General features: G+C 39.3%; 3 protein-coding genes across 4 annotated transcripts in view; all 3 read left to right on the forward strand.

Annotated features, from left to right (window-relative positions):
- The window catches only part of PSME3 (proteasome activator subunit 3), a 449,122-nt gene that overhangs the window by 188,407 nt on the left and 241,697 nt on the right, over positions 1 to 19,018 (forward strand). The gene's annotated exons all lie outside the window — the stretch shown is intronic.
- RUNDC1 (RUN domain containing 1) lies at positions 96 to 9,844 on the forward strand. Its single transcript, XM_081343334.1, has 5 exons — positions 96 to 679; positions 4,505 to 4,663; positions 4,808 to 5,006; positions 6,427 to 6,534; positions 7,432 to 9,844. Exons 1-5 carry the CDS (start codon positions 344 to 346, stop codon positions 8,301 to 8,303), a joined length of 1,674 nt encoding a protein of 557 aa, XP_081199460.1. The 5' UTR covers positions 96 to 343; the 3' UTR covers positions 8,304 to 9,844.
- RPL27 (ribosomal protein L27) lies at positions 14,874 to 18,097 on the forward strand. 2 transcript variants are annotated; one of them, XM_081343560.1, is made up of 5 exons: positions 14,874 to 14,931; positions 15,501 to 15,583; positions 16,586 to 16,755; positions 16,953 to 17,063; positions 18,008 to 18,097. In XM_081343560.1, exons 2-5 carry the CDS (start codon positions 15,503 to 15,505, stop codon positions 18,054 to 18,056), a joined length of 411 nt encoding a protein of 136 aa, XP_081199686.1. In that variant the 5' UTR covers positions 14,874 to 14,931; positions 15,501 to 15,502; the 3' UTR covers positions 18,057 to 18,097. The 2 variants fall into 2 exon arrangements, with proteins under 2 accessions (XP_081199686.1, XP_081199687.1); XM_081343561.1 differs by having other exon boundaries at positions 14,878 to 14,996.

Raw genomic sequence — 19,018 nt, forward strand, 5'->3', positions numbered from 1 at the left:
GTTTTAGAACTTAAATAGATTAAACTTTGGTTTAATTAAATGTGTTGTGCGAATTCAAACCTCTTGGTTAATTTATTATACTTAAAAGTGCCGTGCGAATCCAGAAAACTGATTTAAATAACCTCGCCCCCTCTTGTCAATCATAGAACGTACAACATAAGAACGCAGCCATGACACTACTGTACGCACATGCGCGTGTTAAAAAGAACCGAAGGCCACATCTATTTCCGCATGACGATTTTCTCTGTCGCTTCTCACAGGACCGGAAATGACGTTTCATTTTGCCGGCCCGGTTCCCAGTTGACGTTTTAGTAGTTAGCGGCGGCTCCTCGAAGCGGCGGCAATGGAGACTGCGGCGAGTCCCGGGGAGCGTTGGGCGCCGGTGGGCGCGGTAGCCGAGGCCCAGGCTGGAGAGGAAGAAGTAGGGGAGGAAATTGAAACCGAACCAGGATCTCCGCGGGCACTTAGGGCGGAACGCCGCCGCCTTCACTCGGCGCTCCTAGCTTTGGCTTCGCACTTCGCACAAGTCCAGTTCCGGCTCCGGCAAGTGGCGCGTGCCGGGCCAGGACAGCAACAGCGTCTCCTCCGTGAGCTTGAGGAATTTGCTTTCCGAGGCTGCCCGGGTTCCGGCCTCGGCTTTGCCGCGGCGGCGGAGGATGGAGTGGGCAGTGACGCCAAGGTGAGCAGGAGCTGGAGGTCATTGATGCAGCCCTCCACTGTGATCTTTCAAAGATACATTAGATAATTTCATTGCCTAATAAAACTGATTTACTTTATATGCGATAGATGTAAATCCGGAGCCACCTGAGATAATTGAATATTAAGCTGCTACAAAGAATTCCTGGAGCTTGGCTCTGTGCAATGTGAAATTTACCCACCAGTAGAAAATATTTCAATTGCTTAAAAGTTTTGATATTGGTATTTAAAACCGTGAAATAGATTTCCAGTCCCACATTAAGGGAAACTACTCTAGTCTTTCAGGAACAATCTGTTTCAGTCAAGCTGTTTAAATCAACAGTAGAGGAGAAGAGAGAGTTATTATGATCTTCCTAAAATCAATTGGCTGTCAAAAGACAGAACACAGATTATTTTAAGATTTGGGCTTATTCTGCTTTTCCTGATGAGTGTGTTCCAATACAGTTGAGACATGAAATTTTATATTTATAAAGCCACACTTGGAGTTTCCTTTTCATCTAAATTTCTGACACTAATATTAGTCACTGAAAATAAGATCAAATTAATTGTGCCAACAGACTTATAAGACTTTCTCTTTTCAGAATTATTACTTGAAGATGTATTAGTCCAGTTTGTTTTTATAACTTTGTGATTAGTAAATAAGCAGATTTGGGGAACAGGTTAAGTTACAAAATTTTCAAGCATGTTTTTGTTATATGGCACTTAATTGATGTATCATCAAGCAGAAAGATATAAATAATATTCATATAACCAAGGCAGCATAAAGCTCAGTATCATGTCAACTAACTTCTGTAACAAGTTACTGCTATCACAGAACAATTGCTCTAACTAAATTTAATATATTGTCGTTGGCAGTCACTGACAGTGGATACCAAAACATTCCATATTTTGAACACTTCTACCTGTCTGACTCCCACATGGTAATGTGGGACATGTTCTGTACATGTAGTTCTTATAATAGACTATTCACAATTATGGTGATGATGAAAAAGTAATTTTATGGCTAATCCTCACCTTTAAAATTTTCACAGTATAAAGCTAAGGAAAGGACGTTTATAAGCACAATTGTGGTTTTACACAGTGAATAATAAAAACATAAAAATATAAAATGTAAGGCTATTCATCATGATTTAGAAACAAGACTAACAATTCTTTATTGGCCAAGTGTGATCTGACACACAAGGAATTTGTCTCTGGTGTGTAAGCTCACAGTGTACATATAAACAGCAAGTAATAGGCCATAGGTAATAAATTATAGTTACAGTCATTAATCATAAGTTTCAAACAACAATTGATAAATCATAAGAAACCAATAGGAGAAGATAGTAGGAAAGATGAGAAGATAAGAAAAAATGAGATGTGAGACAATGCTGTGGGAATTAAGTGTTCAGCAGAGTGATAGCATGGGGGGGGAAACTATATGGTTGTTTTGGCACGCAGTGCTCTATAGTGGCATCTTGAGGGGAGAAGTTGAAACAGATATAGATATTTTCACAGCCCTCTTTTTGATTTCTGTAATATACAGGTCCTCGATGGAAGGCAGGCAGGTTGCAGTTGTTTTTTCTGCAGTCCTAACTATTCGTTGAACTGTGTACCTGTCCTGTTTGGTTGCTGTGCCAAACTGGATAGTTAAAGGTAAAGGTTCCCCCGCACATGCGTGCTAGTCGTTTCCAACGCTAGGGGCTGGTGCTCATCTCCGTTTCAAAGCCGAAGAGCCAGCGCTTGTCCGAGGACGTCTCCGTGGTCATGCGGCCGGCATGACTAGACGCCAAAGGCGCACGAAACGCTGTTACCTTCCCACCGTAGTGGTCCTTATTTTTCTACTTGCATTTTTACCTGCTTTCGAACTGCTAGGTTGGCAGAAGCTGGGATGAGTAACACGCTCACTCTGTTACGCAGCACTCGGGATTTGACCTGCCAAACTGCCGACCTTCTGATTGACAAGCTCAGCGTCCTAATCCACTGAGCCACCGCGTCCCAATAACCAGACAGTTATTGAAGTACAAATGACAAACTGATTAATTCCTTTGTAGAACTGTATCTGATTCAGCAGCTCCTTGGGCAGTCTGAGCAATGGAATGGAATGGAATATTTTTATTGTCATTGTGTAACTCACAACAAAATTAAGTGCTGTCCACAGTGCAAACTGCACACAAATAAAAACCACAAATAAGAACATACATTATATACACACATCCTTCACATTCTATTCACCATTGTGCTACCCCTAATATTGCACTTCATTGTTGCACTATACTGTGGTATTTAGTAATAGTTAAAAGCTATTTTTCAACCTGAGTTGGCGCAGGAAGAACATTATTTGCTGTGCCTTTTAAATAATGATTCTAATGTTAGGTGACCATTTCAAGTCCTTAGAGATAATAGAATCTAATTTTGACTATTCTAATAATCTCAATATGTTGGTTTTCAAAGCAGATGTCAAAGCACTCAAAAAGCCCCCAAAGTGAGTGCTGTGATCAAATCATAAAATGTGTGTCTGAAACTTCTCCAAGATCTTGCAAATCTTCTGAGGTTTTTGTACCATATCATTTAAAAAAAATCATTACAGGTAGTCCTTGACTTACGACCAGTTGTTTAATGACTGTTGAAAATGATGATGGCCTCAGAAAGAGTACTTTATGATCTATAAAGCACTTCCAGCCAACATAAAACATTGCACTGCACCCCCACCTTCCAGGGTAACATAATCACATATGGGTACTTGGCAACCTCTTCACATCTACCAGGTGATCATCATTTGCAATCTTCTTTGCTGGCTTACATAGAACATCAATGGGGTAACAAGCAGGAATGGTTACAAGCTGGTGTTGCCCACCAAGAGGACTGTCTCTCATCTCTATTATTGCTGAGTATAGCTGAACTACTCTGCTGGACTGCAAAAATAGAACTCAGAAGGTGGATATCCAAGATCCATTTTTGCACCCCTGTAGTGGCATTCTTTTCTGCACATAAATTGGGGTTGCAATCCATCTGCAGGCAGTTCTTTTGCTCCATCTGCTTAACAACTTTGCAGAACACTTAACAACTGCAACTGGAGATTGCCAAGATTGTGATCATTGAATGAAGCAGTTGCATGGGCATCTCACTTAATGACTACTTTGCTCAACAACAGATTCTAGTCCCAGTTGTAGTCATAAAGTGAGGACTACCTATCATGTTAAAAAAAACCTGTAAATGACTTTGTTTACCTAACAAGTGTCTGCTGTATTCTGCATCTCCTTATATTTTTTATAAGCTGTTGAATTAGAAAGACATATAAAGTAGCTGTCAGGAGATTTTCTAGGTTTTAGCTGTAGGGCATCTTTTCCCTGCATCTTTCCAATGATGTAACACATAATCACAATGGATTATCTAGAAACTAATGGATTTGTGGACAGAAATAAGAGCTAGAAGACAGATGATCCAAAGGAATGTTGCAATTTCAATTCAAGATTGACAGTTTAATACAGCAAGAGATAGCAGTTAGGTCTGGAATGCACACATGGTTCATTAACTTTATTCTAATTTTATTCTTAAAGTCAGTAGGAGACCAATAGCACCTTTTCTGATTAACAATTATATGAAAAAATAGGCTTTTGGAAGTTGTAACTCCTGCATTGATTAATTGAATTTCAGGGGCATTAGCCCCTGAAAACTAATGTCTTTTAATGCAATTTTTAATCAGAAAATGTGCTACTAGATTCCTCTTAATTTTTTTGTTCCCATTGAATAACACAGCCCTCCTACTACTATTACTGTACTCCAGTTTACACAGAGATATAATATTGACCTTTTTTCTTAATTTCAGAATGAATATGAGAAGCAAGAACAGTTAGAAGCTAGAAAGGAGAAGCAACGAGAACTTATTCTGCAGCTCAAAGCACAGTTGGATGACTTGGAAACATTTGCCTACCAGGAGGGTAGCTATGATGCACTGCCTCAGTCTATGGTCATGGAGAGACAGCAGGTAAGATTCATTGGTATATAGTCAGCCATAATTTTCATTTGCCAATGAAGGGACACCTTTTAACTGAACCATTTGATTTTTAATCATTTTGGGAGGAGAGAGGAGTAAGATTAACTCCCGATTTATTTGTACTGTGCTTCACAGGTGATTATTGAGGAGCTAATCACAAAATTGGACATGAACTTGAGTGAGGACATTGCCTTGCTATCCCCAGAAGAGTTGCGTCAGCAGGTGGATGCTGCGGTGGCACAAATCATCAACCCAGCACGTGTAAAGGAACAGCTTGTGGATCAGTTGAAAACCCAGATCCGGGACCTTGAAATGTTTATCAATTTTATCCAGGGTGAGAAAATATGAATATCTTACATCCTGGGTACAATCCATAAAGTTGACTAGGAACCAGATCTGAAAGGGAACATGGAATGTATTGAATAACCGGAATTTGGACTGACTTGTGATACCAAATTAGTATAAATACTTACTTCAGCTTAAGAAACTAATAAGCATCATATTTTGTTTATTCTTACTGAAATTAGTGGGGAAAAGAGACAGATAAAGTCCTGTTTAATGTTTTTCAGTGGGGTGGTTCTCCTGTCTAGCAGGAAAAATACACAATTTCTATGAAACCTGAATTGATTATGGCATCAGCTTTCTTAGGCTAGAATCCATTTCATCAGATCCTCTTGTTATCCTAGGTTTACAGATATGTTAGGTTCTGTGATGTTGTCTGAAAAGACGAGGAGAACCTGATCATACCAGAATTTGTTATAAGTCTACTTAATCTATGTGGGTTGTTGAATGGTTATTTCTGGTGACTGTTCATAAACAAAGTCCATGAATGTGAGTTGTTGTTGTTTAGGAAGAAAAGTTAATCATTACTGATAACTTGAGAATGGTTTCAGTTACAGACTCCTGCAGGATTTAGTAACTTTGACCATCACAGTAACAAGGATATACTCACTTCCTCATCCAGTGTGATACTCGCTTTCAGTACTGCATTCTTTCTGTAGTAGAGGTTTCTTCCGACATTCTTTTTCTATTTTATGAGTCATTTTATATTTTATATAGTATTTAATTTATATCCCATCTTTATCATTTTTATAAACAATTCAAAACAGCGAACATATCTAATACTCCTTCTTCCTTCTGTTTTCTCCACAACAACTATACTGTGAGGTGAGCTGTGCTGAGAGATACTGACCCAAAGTCATCAAGCTGACTTTCATGGCTAAGGCGGGATTAAAACTCATAGTCACCCAGTTTCTAGCCTGGTGCCTAAAACCAGTAGACAAAGCCAGCATCATAATTGGTAGCTTAGAAATTTTAATAAATTAATATTAATAAATTTAGAGTGACATGTGGTCTCTCTCGGAAATCAAGTGAGTGACAGTGTTAATTACTATATTAACACAGAGTTCTTTCTATTTATCTGTTCTTAACAAAGATTCTGATGACCATTCAACTTTTATTATATAATTACTACATGCCAAATCCAGATTTTCTATCTAGAAATTGGGAAAATCTCTTTTTACAAAGACTTGTACCGAACAAAGATATCCTCATATGATTGCATGGAATGTAAAAGCAGAGAATATAGAAATAATGCATTACTACTATTAGTCTTCCTCTATATAAAGATAGCTGAAAAAGAAGTATTATTACTGGGATGAAGCTGGGCCTTTCGTTCACTGGATATATGATGTGAGCCAAAGCTGAGCTCTTGGTTTTATAAAGGTTGGTCAAAATCTTTTTCTTTCTTGCAGAAGAGGGTAGTCCTAGCAAACCAGAGGATGGATATTGTGACTGTTCAAGCGGACAAACTGGAAGTGGCACCTGCAAGCCCAACATGCAGCATCACAGAAGCAGCCGAGGTGGGTATCCATCCATCCATGCAAGTAAATTATTTGCATATCATAGTTAAAAAGGTTGGTTGAATAAAAAAAATGGTGGAGGACTTTTGCTTGTTATAGGAATGGGATATGGCAGTTTAGAATAGGTTAGTGAAAAGAACTGGAGTTACAGAACCCTTCCATCACTAGCTCATCTGCCCCAATTCTTATGTTTCTATTCAGCCACTGAGATCTTGTTTATACTATTGTGGGGGGAGGAAAAAACAATCATCACAAATCTTTTAGAAAAAGCTGAGTAGAAATTGGTTCTCCTCAGTTGAGCTTTTTCTAGATGCCCATTTGTAGCCTTGATTTCTCTCCCATTAGTGGAGATATATTACTGCTGGCTTATATTATTTTCTTGTGCTTGAAAATCAGTTCTCAGGCATCAAATGACCCATCATTATAAGGAATCTAGATTTCTAAATATCAACCAAATGCCTTGGGGGATTTCTCATGCAGAAAAATGCTATGGCTGCAGGAGTATATGTGGTACTTGCTTTTTCGTTCATGAAATATGAAGTAAATTATGTGCATGCTGCAAAACACCCAGAGATGAAAGAAGCAGCTCTACTATTTCTGCCTTCAGATATTGGCAACCACGTGGGCATGTTTTCTTTTCATTATCTGTCCATGTTGAATGGGTCAATGTTACTATCCTCTTTCATGATCACCCATATTACTGTATCAGCACCCATTAGCCCCATTCTCAAGTACTGGTCTTTCTCCAAAACTATATAGAATTTTGCCAAAGCCCTATGTGTAACTACAACCATTATAGTCTTTTTTCCTTCTGTCCTTTCCTCAGACAGTGAAATGAGATTACAATACGTAAGAATATGCAATTCTGTTAAAAAAATACTCACTTTCTCTCTGCAGTGAACTCAGAAGAGGCCCAAAGGATGCGAGAAACAGGGCTGCATCTCATGCGTCGGATGCTTGCTGTGCTACAGATTTTTGCTTTGAGCCAGTTTGGTTGTGCAACAGGTCAAATCCCTCAACAGTTATGGCAGAGGGACCAGTCTGACAGAGACTATTCCCCTTTAGTGAACAAGCTAGAAATGGCTGTGGTCCATGTCAGGCAACTTGCTCAAAAGTACCAGTTGCGAGAGACGGAGCATATCATCAACTATTCAGGTCTCCAGGACACTTCCTTGGGAGGACGTGATGAACTAACACTGGCAGTACGTAAAGAACTGACAACTGCTGTGCGGGATCTGCTGGCTCATGGTCTCTACACCCCATCTCCTGGGATGAGTTTGGTTCTAGCTCCAATTGCCTGCTTGCTTCCTATGCTGGGCTCCTCCCCCCAGCCCATGCATCCATGGGAACTCTTTGTGAAGTATTACAGTTCAAAAAACGGCCGTGCCTTTGTGGAATCACCAGCTCGCAAACTCTCTCAGTCATTTGCCCTTCCAGTGATGGGTGGGGTACCTGCCACCCCAAAGCAGAGCCTACTATCGGCCATTCACACAGTATTGTCAGATCATGACCCATTCAAGCGTAGTGCAGACTCAGAACTGAAGGCACTGGTGTGCCTGGCACTCAATGAGCAGCGTTTAGTCTCATGGCTCAATCTTATCTGTAAGTCAGGAACTTTGATCCAAGTCCACTACCAACCCTGGAGTTACATGGCCCAGACAGGCTTTGAGGGAGCCCTTAACCTCCTTAGCCGCCTTAGTAATCTACAATTCAGCCTTCCTGTGGACTTGGCTGTTCGGCAGTTGAAAAACATCAGAGATGCCTTTTGAGTGGCTTGGCAGGTAGAGATTGTTTCAGTCCTGGGTTTGGCTGGTGGGAAGAATACATTTGTTGTTCTGCCCAGGAAGCCATACTGGTAGGTTCCTACTGGAAGAAATGTTAGTTGACTGTAGTCTCCTGCTGCTACTGGTGATTCCAATGACGTGCATCAGGATCCTGACTGGCAGGATCTTTTAAGAAACCTGATGCATGCACAAATTTGACAGCGGTGTTAGAGAGCATTTCACTTGCAAACAGATATGGAGGGGAATGTTAGGAAGTTTTTATCCTGCCATAGAACCAAGGTTATATTTAAACATAGCTAAAATTTTAGTTGCGCCACAGTTTATGTGTTCTCTCCCTGAGGCATAAGGGACTGATACCTCCATTTATAATTTAACTTTTAAATATACTGCCTGGCTTCTGACATTTGAAGAAGGGACTTTTTATGTCCCAATGGCCTTAAACTATTTGCTACTGATGCTGCAGAACTAATTACTTCCAGAGAACTGTGTTTGGTTTTTTCCCCCAATTGAGCTATTTTGTGCTAGGAAATAGAATCCATTGTATCCTTACGGGTCAACATATGCTCAATATTTTCAGCTGGCTTGCTGATAAGGAAATACATGTTAAGTAAATACCACAATTTACTTAGAATCCAACCAAATGTAATGAAAAGAAAAAATTCAATACATTCAGCTTCTGAGAGATTATTTTGTGAATTAGATGGAAAAAAATATGAGAATGAGAGATTGTAGGACAATTTAATTTGGGATCTTAATTATTCGTCAGAGTAGCATGAAGTCTTAGCTTGAAGTCAAGAATGAAAAAGCTATTAAGCGTGAACATTTAAATCAGCATCTTCCTTGAAAGAACAAATAACCTGATGCTAAATGTCTTCTTGATGGCAGACAAAATAGCCTTTGATTTGGTTTTGCACAACCAGTCAAGCTGCTGTCTTGGACATTCATACGGTAGAACTTTGAACCTGAACCTATTGATTCTTCCATTAGATCTCTTAAAGCAACAAGGCTTGGCTTCTTTTGAATTATGTTTCTCCAGTGAATAGTGATAGTGATAAAAGGTGTATCTAAAGAAGATCCATTCCAGATTGTGACACTCTTATCCTTTAGGTGAATAGTAATCTTTTAGTTTCCATATATGCAGCACTTGTAATTCCGTATGTTTCTTGAGACTTTATGTGAAAGAATGAAGACAAACTGCAGTCTCAAAGCTAATTCTGATCATTCTATTGCTCTAGAGGGCAAGCACAGGGCACCCATTGACTTTTTGCCTAGATAAACTGTAGTTTTGTTGTGATATTTCTCTGTATGAATGGTCTGATTGAAACTCCTATTTAGTGTAGGTGCTGTTTTCTACCCTTTGGTGGTTCATCCATTGGCACATTTTTAAAAAAACTACCCTAAGCCCTTGGGTATCTTCAATTAAAATATTTGTGTTATTTGTTTTGATCCCAGTTCACTGCAGTGGGAATAAAGTACTGATTGGGAAAATGTCTTTTACTGATAATAAATTCAGTCTGGTGTCTTTAGTTTTCGTTCTTATTTTTGTTCCATTTATTTAAATTTGTTTTAATTTGAATTCCTATACTGGATTGAGATTAGACTCAGTAGTCTAATTGTATTCTTCTATGATTCTAATTGTTTTTCTAGGCTGATAAGCCTGCCATACATAAAATCTTCTCCTGGACACATGTACATGTTTGGCTTAGGAAAAGTGAAGTAACTTTTTCAGTCCACATAGAGAAACTATATAGATCTCTTTCACAAAGTATGAAATAAATGGATACATCTTTCCAATAGAATATTGAAAAATGATATATAGCAAGCAAAATTATTATCGTCTTTCTATGGAGATTTTTTGACATGAAGCTCACAGTACCCTTTGCAGCAAGATCTGCTTAACCTGCTTTATTTGATTTTCTAGGGACAGGGAAGAAATGCAGTATGTTGCACTATTTCCTTTGTAAAAAAAATACATTTTAAGACAGTCACCAACAAACTGCTGGAGTTGTGAAAATGGTTTGTAGTTATAAAACTAAAATTGTTCATCAGAACTTTGGCAGTGACATATCTTCAAAAGGTTCAGTGTCAAACAATTTGAATTTTTAGTCAACATGGGTGACGTTAACAAAAAAAATGAAAATGGTATGTTTCACTGACCTTAAAACAACATAGTAGTCTTTAAAGAAGCTTTCAATTAGAGCAAAGGGCTACAGGTGAAAAGCATGTAATGAGTGGCCGTGGTGTGTGCTGACGAAACCATAAAAAAGCTAAGTGCAAATATTTTCTTATTGACACAAAAAAATACACCAGTTTCTGCCCCATGTCCATATCCAATACCAAAAGCTGGACAGAAATGCACAGGAGAAAAAAGATTAGAAAGGGGCCATGGGTGAAAAAGAGTTGAGAAATTAGGGAAGATTACCAAAAAATTGAGGGGTTTCCAGTATTTCAGATGGAATTTTCTGTTGGCTATATAAGAAGATTCATGGAAAAGATTGCTAAGTAATCCTTAGCAATTTGAATGAGATAGGGAAACAAATGGGAAATGGATGTTAAGATTGTTGATTCACAAATTTATCCTTCTATACAACAAATACAATATGTATTTCTTCAGCTGCTATTTTGCACACGTTGTGAAAAAGAACATTTTCGCATGAGAAAAGTACATCTTCCTTCCCCTGACCTTATCACTTTCTACAGAGGGACAATCGAGACCATCCTGTCATACAGCATTACAATCTGGTTTGGAAGCATCACTGCTTCAGACAGGAAGGAGGTGCAGAGAGTTGTGAGGATGGCTGAAAAGATCATTGGCAGTTCCCTCCGTTCCATCCAGGACATAGCATATCAGCACTGCTTGAACAGGGTCCTCAAGATTGTCTGGGACACCACACATCCTCTTCACGACCTGTTTTCTTTGTTAACTTTCCGGGAGGAGGCTTCATGGTATCAAAAGCAGAACATCCAGGAACTCTAAAGCTTCCTCTTTCTGCTATGAATTCAAGATGTTGTTAGCTGCGAAGTCGTGTCCGACCCATCATGACCCCATGGACAACGTTCCTCCAGGCCTTCCTGTCCTCTACCATCTTCTGGAGTCCATTTAAGCTCATGCCTACTGCTTCAGTGACTCCATCCAGCCACCTCATTCTCTGTTGTCCCTTTCTACTCTTGCCCTCAACCTTTCCCAGCATTAGGCTCTTTTCCAGTGAGTCCTTCCTTCTCATTAGGTGGCCAAAGTATTTGAGTTTTAGCTTCAGGATCTGGCTTTCTAAAGAGCAGTCAGGGTTGATCTCCTCTAGGACTGACCGGTTTGATCACCTTGCAGTCCAAGGGACTTGCAGGAGTCTTCTCCAGCACCATAGCTCAAAGGCCTCAATTCTTTGGGGCTCGGCTTTTCTTATGGTCCAACTTTCACTGCCATACATTACAACTGGGAAGACCATAGCCTTGACTATACACACTTTTGTTGACAGGGTGATGTCTCTGCTTTTTAGTGTGCTGTTTAGATTTGTCATGGCTTTCCTCCCGAGGAGCAAGCGTCTTTTAATTTCTTGGCTACAGTCTCCATCTGCAATGATCTTAGAGCCCAGGGAAATAAAATCTGTCACTACCTCCATTTCCTCCCCATCTATTTGCCAGGAATCGAGAGGGCTGGATGCCATGATCTTGGTTTTCTTAATGTTAAGTTTCAACCCAAGTTTTGCACTCTCCTTCTTCACCCGCAACAAGAGGCTCTTTAGTTTTTCTTCACTTTCTGCCATTAGAGTGGTATCATCTGCATATCTTAGGTTGTTGATATTTCTTCCGGCAATCGTAATTCCAACTTTTGATTCATCTAGCCCTGCCTTTCTCATGATGTGCTCTGCATATAAGTTAAATAGGCAGGGTGACAGTATACAGCCTTGCCGGACTCCTTTCCCAATTTTGAACCAATCATTGGTTCCGTCTCCAGTTCTCACTGTTGCTTCTTGGCCCACATATAGGTTTCTCAAGAGACAAATAAGATGGTCTGGTACGCCCATCTCTTTAAGAACTTGCCACAGTTTGTTATGATCCACACAATCAAATGCTTTAGCATAGTCAATGAAACAGAAGTAGATGTTTTTCTGGAACTCTAGCTTTCTCCATGATCCAGCGCAGGGCTTTTTTTCTCATAGAACGCTCAGAACGGAGTTCCGGCACCTTTTTTGGATGGAACCTTGTAGGATAAACAAGGCGGGTTGTATGACATGTGTGAGTTCCGGCACCTTTTTCTTTTACAAAAAAGCACTGATCCAGTGTATGTTGGCAATTTGATCTCTAGTTCCTCTGCCTCTTTGTTTTTTTTTTAATTGAAAAGTTTTACAATACATTTTTGAATACAACCCCCCCTCCTCCCCCTTCCCCTCTCCCCAACCCCCCCCAACCCTCCCCTCCCCTCCCCCCTCCCCGACTTCCCAGAGCAAAATACAGGGTATAAAAATACAAACAAACATAATCTAAAATATGCAAACAACAATAAAATATTAAATTCTATCGCACTTTTAACTCTTAGTAAAATAACTACAAGCTAGTTATACATCATATATATCCGCTACTTATTCAAATGCTAAATGAAACTTTTTAGTCCCATATTTATTCTGGATGTAATCAATCCATCTCTTCCACTCCACAATGTATCTCTGTTGCGATTGGTCTTTCAAATACGCTGAGATCTTTGCCATTTCCGCCAAGTTAGAAACTTTTAAAGTCCATTCTTCTATAGTCGGCAGTTCTTCCTTCTTCCAATATTGCGCTACTAAAAGTCTCGCTGCCGTAATTAAATTCAACATCAACTTAATGTCCACAACGGTGGTGTCTGTGATAATACCCAATAAAAACAGTTGCGGAGAAAACTTTATCCTTTTCTTGAATATTTTTTGCACGTTCCACCAAATTTTAATCCAAAAAGCTTTAACCTTTTTACAAGTCCACCATATATGAAAATACGTTGCATCCTCACAACCACACCTCCAACATTTGGGCTGGCAGTTCGGATACATACTTGCTAATTTTTTAGGATCTAAGTGCCACCTATAAAACATTTTATAAAAATTCTCTCTTAAATTTTGGGCCTGTGTAAATTTTACATTTCTAACCCAGATCTTTTCCCAAGTATCCATTGTAATAACTTCTTGAAAATTCTGAGCCCACTTTATCATACAATCTTTAACAAGTTCCGTCTCTGAATCAATTTCTATCAATGCAATATATATCCTTTTTATATGTGCTTGACCTTGATCTCTAATTTGCTTTACCTCCTCTGCCTCTTTGAAATCCTGCTTGTACTTCTGGTAGTTCTCGATCCACATACTGCTGGAGTCTAGCTTGTAGGATTTTAAGCATAACTTTACTAGCATGAGAAATGAGTGCAATGGTGCGATAGTTTGAACATTCTTTGGCACTGCCTTTCTTTGGAATTGGAATGTAAACTGATCTTTTCCAATCCTGTGGCCATGTATTCAAGATGGACAGTGATTAATATTTATATGTAAGAGTGTAGGTTTATACATACATTGTATATGTAGCATGCACAGGGCTTTTTTTCTCATAGAACGCTCAGAACGGAGTTCCGGCACCTTTTTTGGATGGAACCTTGTAGGATAGGCAAGGCGGGTTGTATGACATGTGTGAGTTCCGGCATCTTTTTCTTTTACAAAAAAAGCACTGGTTATGCATGTGTACACTTTGAGAGCAAGTAACTAAATTTCATTTTCAATGTGTGCCAATGTGCTCACAGTAAAAAATGACAATAAAGGTTATCTAAAAACTGTTGAAGCAAAAGATTTACTTTTAATATACAAAGTGTAATGATTTGCATATTTAAATATATATTTCAACATATAAGGTGTATTCAACATTTAAACATCATTCTTCAATTTATTTCAGAAATGACTTAAATGCAAATCATTCGGGAGCAGTGAAAATGTCTTGCTTTGGCAAAAATAAACAAAATAATTATTAAGCATAATCACGATAGTTCAGCCTTCTCTGACTGATAGGTTATTATCATCTATTATCCCCAACACTGCTCAGCAAATTTCTAAATTGTTTTTGAGCCAATAGGGCTAGGGTTGCCTTTTTTCTATGGCAAAAGTGTTTAGGAAATGTTTTAAATAAATTGATCGCACTATTTACGTTGCACTAACTCTTCCCTTGGTTTAACATACAATATGAAAAGGGGGGAAATGAGTTCCTGAGTTACCTGACGCTGGTTTGTATTACCATGTTTTTTTAAAAAAAATTATTAACAAATGGAATCAATTGTCATTCTAGATTTGGCTCCTCTCGAAATCTGACTTTCCGCTTTAAATGCTTAATTCGAACGATAACGTTCACACAAAGTATGAGAAAAGAATGGCACAGGAATTACTTAGTTTACTATCATCACTTGTGGGTAGACTAGTTAACTTAGAAAAAAAAACGAAAGAGACTGCTTTTCAAATACTCCGGTAACGGAAACCTCAAATCAGTCGCTCATGCGCCTATGCGCTGAACGAAAGTGCGCGTGCGCAATGTGTTCAGTAGGGTGAAAGGTCGGCGGAAGTTGCATGCTCTCCTTTTCCGGCTTCGTCCCATAGACGAAGATCCTTCGGTAAGGTTGGCGTAGCCGCTGGGAAACAATCTGTTGTAATCCTCTCAAACCGTTTGGAAAGTCAGGTTGGTGGGACAACTGAAGAATAGTTATGTCTCTGATAGTGTGGGAGATTTAGAAATATGAAGATGCAGTTGAGTAGCTATGATAGAGGACTTCGTTTCTCGTGGTCTGGGGTGTACCGGCACTAGAGAAGGAAATACATTCTCTTAAGGGCTGATGTTTTTCTTCAGCGTTCATGGTAAAGTTGCCGCCGTCAAGAATAAATGTTTTGTCTGTTTTTAAATAAAAATAAAAACCTATTGTGGGCCGGCATTGCCCTTACTAATTCCTTGGCTCTCGCTTCTGCGAGGTTAACTTAACCCTGTTGGTAATCAAACTTCCAGCCATTGTTGATCATTTCTCTCATTGCGTTTAAATTCTGGTTGTCTCACTCCCAGATAAAGCCATATTTATATATCAATGATACTTTATAGATAGACTTAAAGGAAAGAAAATGCTATGTTCTTTCAAGTAATGATGTGATATGTATGTGATTTCATTTTTAAGTTTTTCTTTGCTATTCTCAGACATGGGCAAGTTTATGAAACCTGGGAAGGTCGTTCTTGTTTTGGCTGGACGCTATTCTGGACGCAAAGCTGTTATTGTTAAGGTGAGAAAGGTGGATCTCTTCACCAAGTAGTTTAGTAAAGTCTCCCTGAATTCAACTCTGGATGACCATATGAACATATCCATTTAATCATTTGGGCAGCAGTGTGAAAGTGGTTTGCCACCACCTTCTTCCAGAATATTTTACTATACTCCACAATACAGCTTTGGAATTTACTAATGGTTTCCCATCTAAATGTTAATAATGTCTTATCTTGCTTTGATTTTTCCAAGATTGACTGTGTTGCCAATTTGCTTTCTAAAAGTTTTGTCCAAAATAATGGATGCACTTAGTATTATCTTAGATTTTATTTATTTCAAAAACAAATCACCATTTCCAAGCCACTTTACACCAAGCCAAAGCCACTGTAGGTTAGCATACAAGTACTACTATAAAATTACATAACCTTAATAAATATTGCAGTCTAATAAAGAGTTACAAACTAAGCTGTATCAGGAACTGTAACAATAAAGGTGGAAAATCAAGGTCTTTGAATATCATAATTGAGAATTCTGATTTAAAGTGATCTAAGAAAGTGATGAGAGCTCAGTGACTGTCAGTAAGCTTATATTGTGCCTAGTTGTGTATGATATGATTTAAAATTGATACATTATTTCAGTTGAGCTGTATATACAGTCTTAACAAAGTCGATGCAGAGTTCATTTTTCCACTTAATTATGGTTTTCTATTGAAAATTGGAGTGATAGATGTAGGCACATTTTATGATAATGTAAATTCTTTAAACCCATAAAAGTGAGTAGTAAATTCTGAACTAAGTAAAGCAAAGACAGACTTGGATGGTAATTGCGCAGTGATCATCTGAAAGAGTTCAGAATGCTTTTTTAAAATTGGCTGGATTCAAATAGATTCGTGTTCAGGAACACAAAAAATAGCACTATTTTTTTCCTCCTGAATAAAGTCACAGTTGATTACCCATCAATATCATTGTTAAACATTGTAGTAGATGCTGTTTAGGATGACTATTCTAATGGGTTTCTATTTCAGAACATTGATGATGGCACTTCAGACCGCCCATACAGCCATGCCTTGGTGGCAGGTATTGATCGTTACCCACGTAAAGTAACAGCCAGTATGGGCAAGAAGAAGATTGCTAAAAGGTCCAAAATCAAGTCCTTTGTTAAAGTTTACAATTACAACCACTTGATGCCAACCAGGTGAGTTGGAAGGAGAAGGAAGTACGGAAGAATATTATGTGGGAGGAAAAGAAAGTATGTACGGCTAAATTTACTCTTTTCACCAAGAGCAATAGCTGTTTCAATCTCCTTTCTCCTGTGCTCTGAAAGAAAGAAAAGCCAGGAGGGCAGAAATGCTCCTGGGTTTGTAACTTCCCCACCTCTTGTGTTTTGCTTAGGTACTCTGTTGATATTCCCCTGGATAAAACCATTGTCAACAAGGATGTATTTAGAGATCCTGCCCTGAAACGTAAGGCACGGCGAGAGGCCAAAGTGAAATTTGAAGAAAGGTGAATCTTGGAATGATGTTACGTTTCTAGTTGAATTCAAGCTGCAACATTAATTTTTGATAGAGCAAAAAAAATAAGAAAAACTGAATACAAAATAATTTCATATAAGCTATAACTGGGTTTTACCAATGGTGATGACATGACTGGGACAATGCAGCTGTCATAAATACATGCCAGTTGCCAAGCATCCAAATTTTGATAACGTGACTGGAGATACTGCAATGGTCATAAGTGGGAAAACTGGTCATAAGTCACTTCGGTGCTGTTGTAACTTCAGTCAGTCACTAAATGAATTGTAAGTCAAGGATACCTGTACTTTGAGTAGCCCTAATAAAGGAAGGGACGCGGTGGCTCAGTGGGTTAGGATGCTGAGCTTGTCGATCAGAAGGTCGGCAGTTTGGCGGGTCGAATCCCGAGTGCCGCGTAACAGTGAGCACCTGTTACTCGTCCCAGCTTCTGCCAACCTAGCAGTTCGTAAGCACGTAAAAATGCAAGTGGTAAAATAGGGGCCACTATGTTGGGATGGTAACAGCGTTCCGTGCGCCTTTGGAGTGTAGTCATGCCAGCCGACCACAGAGACGTCCTCGGACAAGCGCTGGCTCTTCGGCTTTGAAACGGAGATGAGCACCAGACCCTAGAGTTGGAAACGACTAGCACGCATGTGCGGGGGAACCTTTACCTTTAATAAATGAAATGTTTAAGAAGGAATTTACCATCTGTTCTGATGGTCGATGTGGCTGATTTTATAACTTCTGACAATGTCTCTTGCTTTATATCAATCCTCCATACTGGTTCCCCTCTGAATATGTGATGTCTACAAGTCCTAAAAATGTCAACCATCATACATCATTCCCTAGTTCATTTAATACATGAAGTGATTGCTTCGGCTAATGCGTTACACAGAGATTTGCAGAACTATAAACAAAATGTTTTCTTTCTTTCAGATACAAGACAGGCAAGAACAAGTGGTTTTTCCAGAAGCTCAGATTCTGATTTGCTTTCAACTGAACCAATAAATGTTTTTGAAAACCCTATTTCTCTGTAATTGTATTCAAGCTTCCTCCTTCGTAGGTTAGTTAGAATTAGGCTACCAGAACTAGCCCGCAGAAATCCAGTTGACCAAAGTAGGCAATAGAGTTTGCTTTACAGCAGACATGTCAAACACAAGGCCCGGGGGCCGGATCCAGCCCGCAGAGTGGTTTCATGCGGCCCCCGAAGCCATCCTGGAAACAGTGAGGGAACGGCCCCCACTGCCTTGGCCCTGGCCCAGCGACCCTCAGATCTGTCCCACTCCTGCCCAGGCCCCCATAGGCACCCTTGATGTGAACCATGTAGAGTTGGCCATGCCCACCCAGTAAGACATACGCACTTTAGCCACGCCCACCCAGGCCACGCCCACCCGGCCCCCTGAGGGCAATTGCAATGCTGATGTGGCCCTCAATGAAATTGAGTTTGACACCCCTGCTTTTTCCCCAGATCTGGTAGCAATACGTTGTCAAAGTACAGTAAAGAGTAGAATACATGAAGAGTGGTCTGATTATAATATGTGTTGGGACAAATTTGAGATCTCCTAATTATGATTTAAGTGAATTCTGAAGAGCTGTAAACTCTCAGATTGAATAGACAAAAATAAATCTCCAGTATTGAACAGTATCCTAGATGCAACAATAATGGAATGGGGAATACATTAATAGGAAATACCGTAATAATGTGCGTGTGATCCTTATTTATACTATGCTCTTCTTGGGGCTTATCTTGGTCTTCAGTATTTATTAGTACAAATAAATTTGCTGGTTAGAGTAAATGAGATACTAAAAAGCAGAAATTGTTTTTTTTGAGTAGCACTGAGTAACATTTTTTAGATAAGGGCTTTTCATTGTTTTCTGGGATAGGATTAAAGAACTACATTGGCAGCTGAAAGCTGTGTTTGACATGCATTAGCCTGAGGTTAGTCT

The sequence above is a fragment of the Vipera berus genome (genome assembly GCF_964194415.1).
Source record: "Vipera berus genome assembly, chromosome: Z".
Classification (NCBI taxonomy): domain Eukaryota; kingdom Metazoa; phylum Chordata; class Lepidosauria; order Squamata; family Viperidae; genus Vipera; species Vipera berus.

What these genes read in the sequence shown, in the direction of transcription:
- RUNDC1 (XM_081343334.1), top strand. Translation starts at nt 344, where the DNA reads ATGGAGACTGCGGCGAGTCCCGGGGAGCGTTGGGCGCCGGTGGGCGCG. An exon ending in GTTTATCAATTTTATCCAGG is followed by an intron (nt 5,007 to 6,426) that starts GTGAGAAAATAT and finishes TCTTTCTTGCAG; the next exon opens with AAGAGGGTAGTCCTAGCAAA. An exon ending in GCATCACAGAAGCAGCCGAG is followed by an intron (nt 6,535 to 7,431) that starts GTGGGTATCCAT and finishes TTCTCTCTGCAG; the next exon opens with TGAACTCAGAAGAGGCCCAA.
- RPL27 (XM_081343560.1), top strand. Translation starts at nt 15,503, where the DNA reads ATGGGCAAGTTTATGAAACCTGGGAAGGTCGTTCTTGTTTTGGCTGGA. An exon ending in GCAAAGCTGTTATTGTTAAG is followed by an intron (nt 15,584 to 16,585) that starts GTGAGAAAGGTG and finishes TTTCTATTTCAG; the next exon opens with AACATTGATGATGGCACTTC. An exon ending in AAAGTGAAATTTGAAGAAAG is followed by an intron (nt 17,064 to 18,007) that starts GTGAATCTTGGA and finishes TCTTTCTTTCAG; the next exon opens with ATACAAGACAGGCAAGAACA.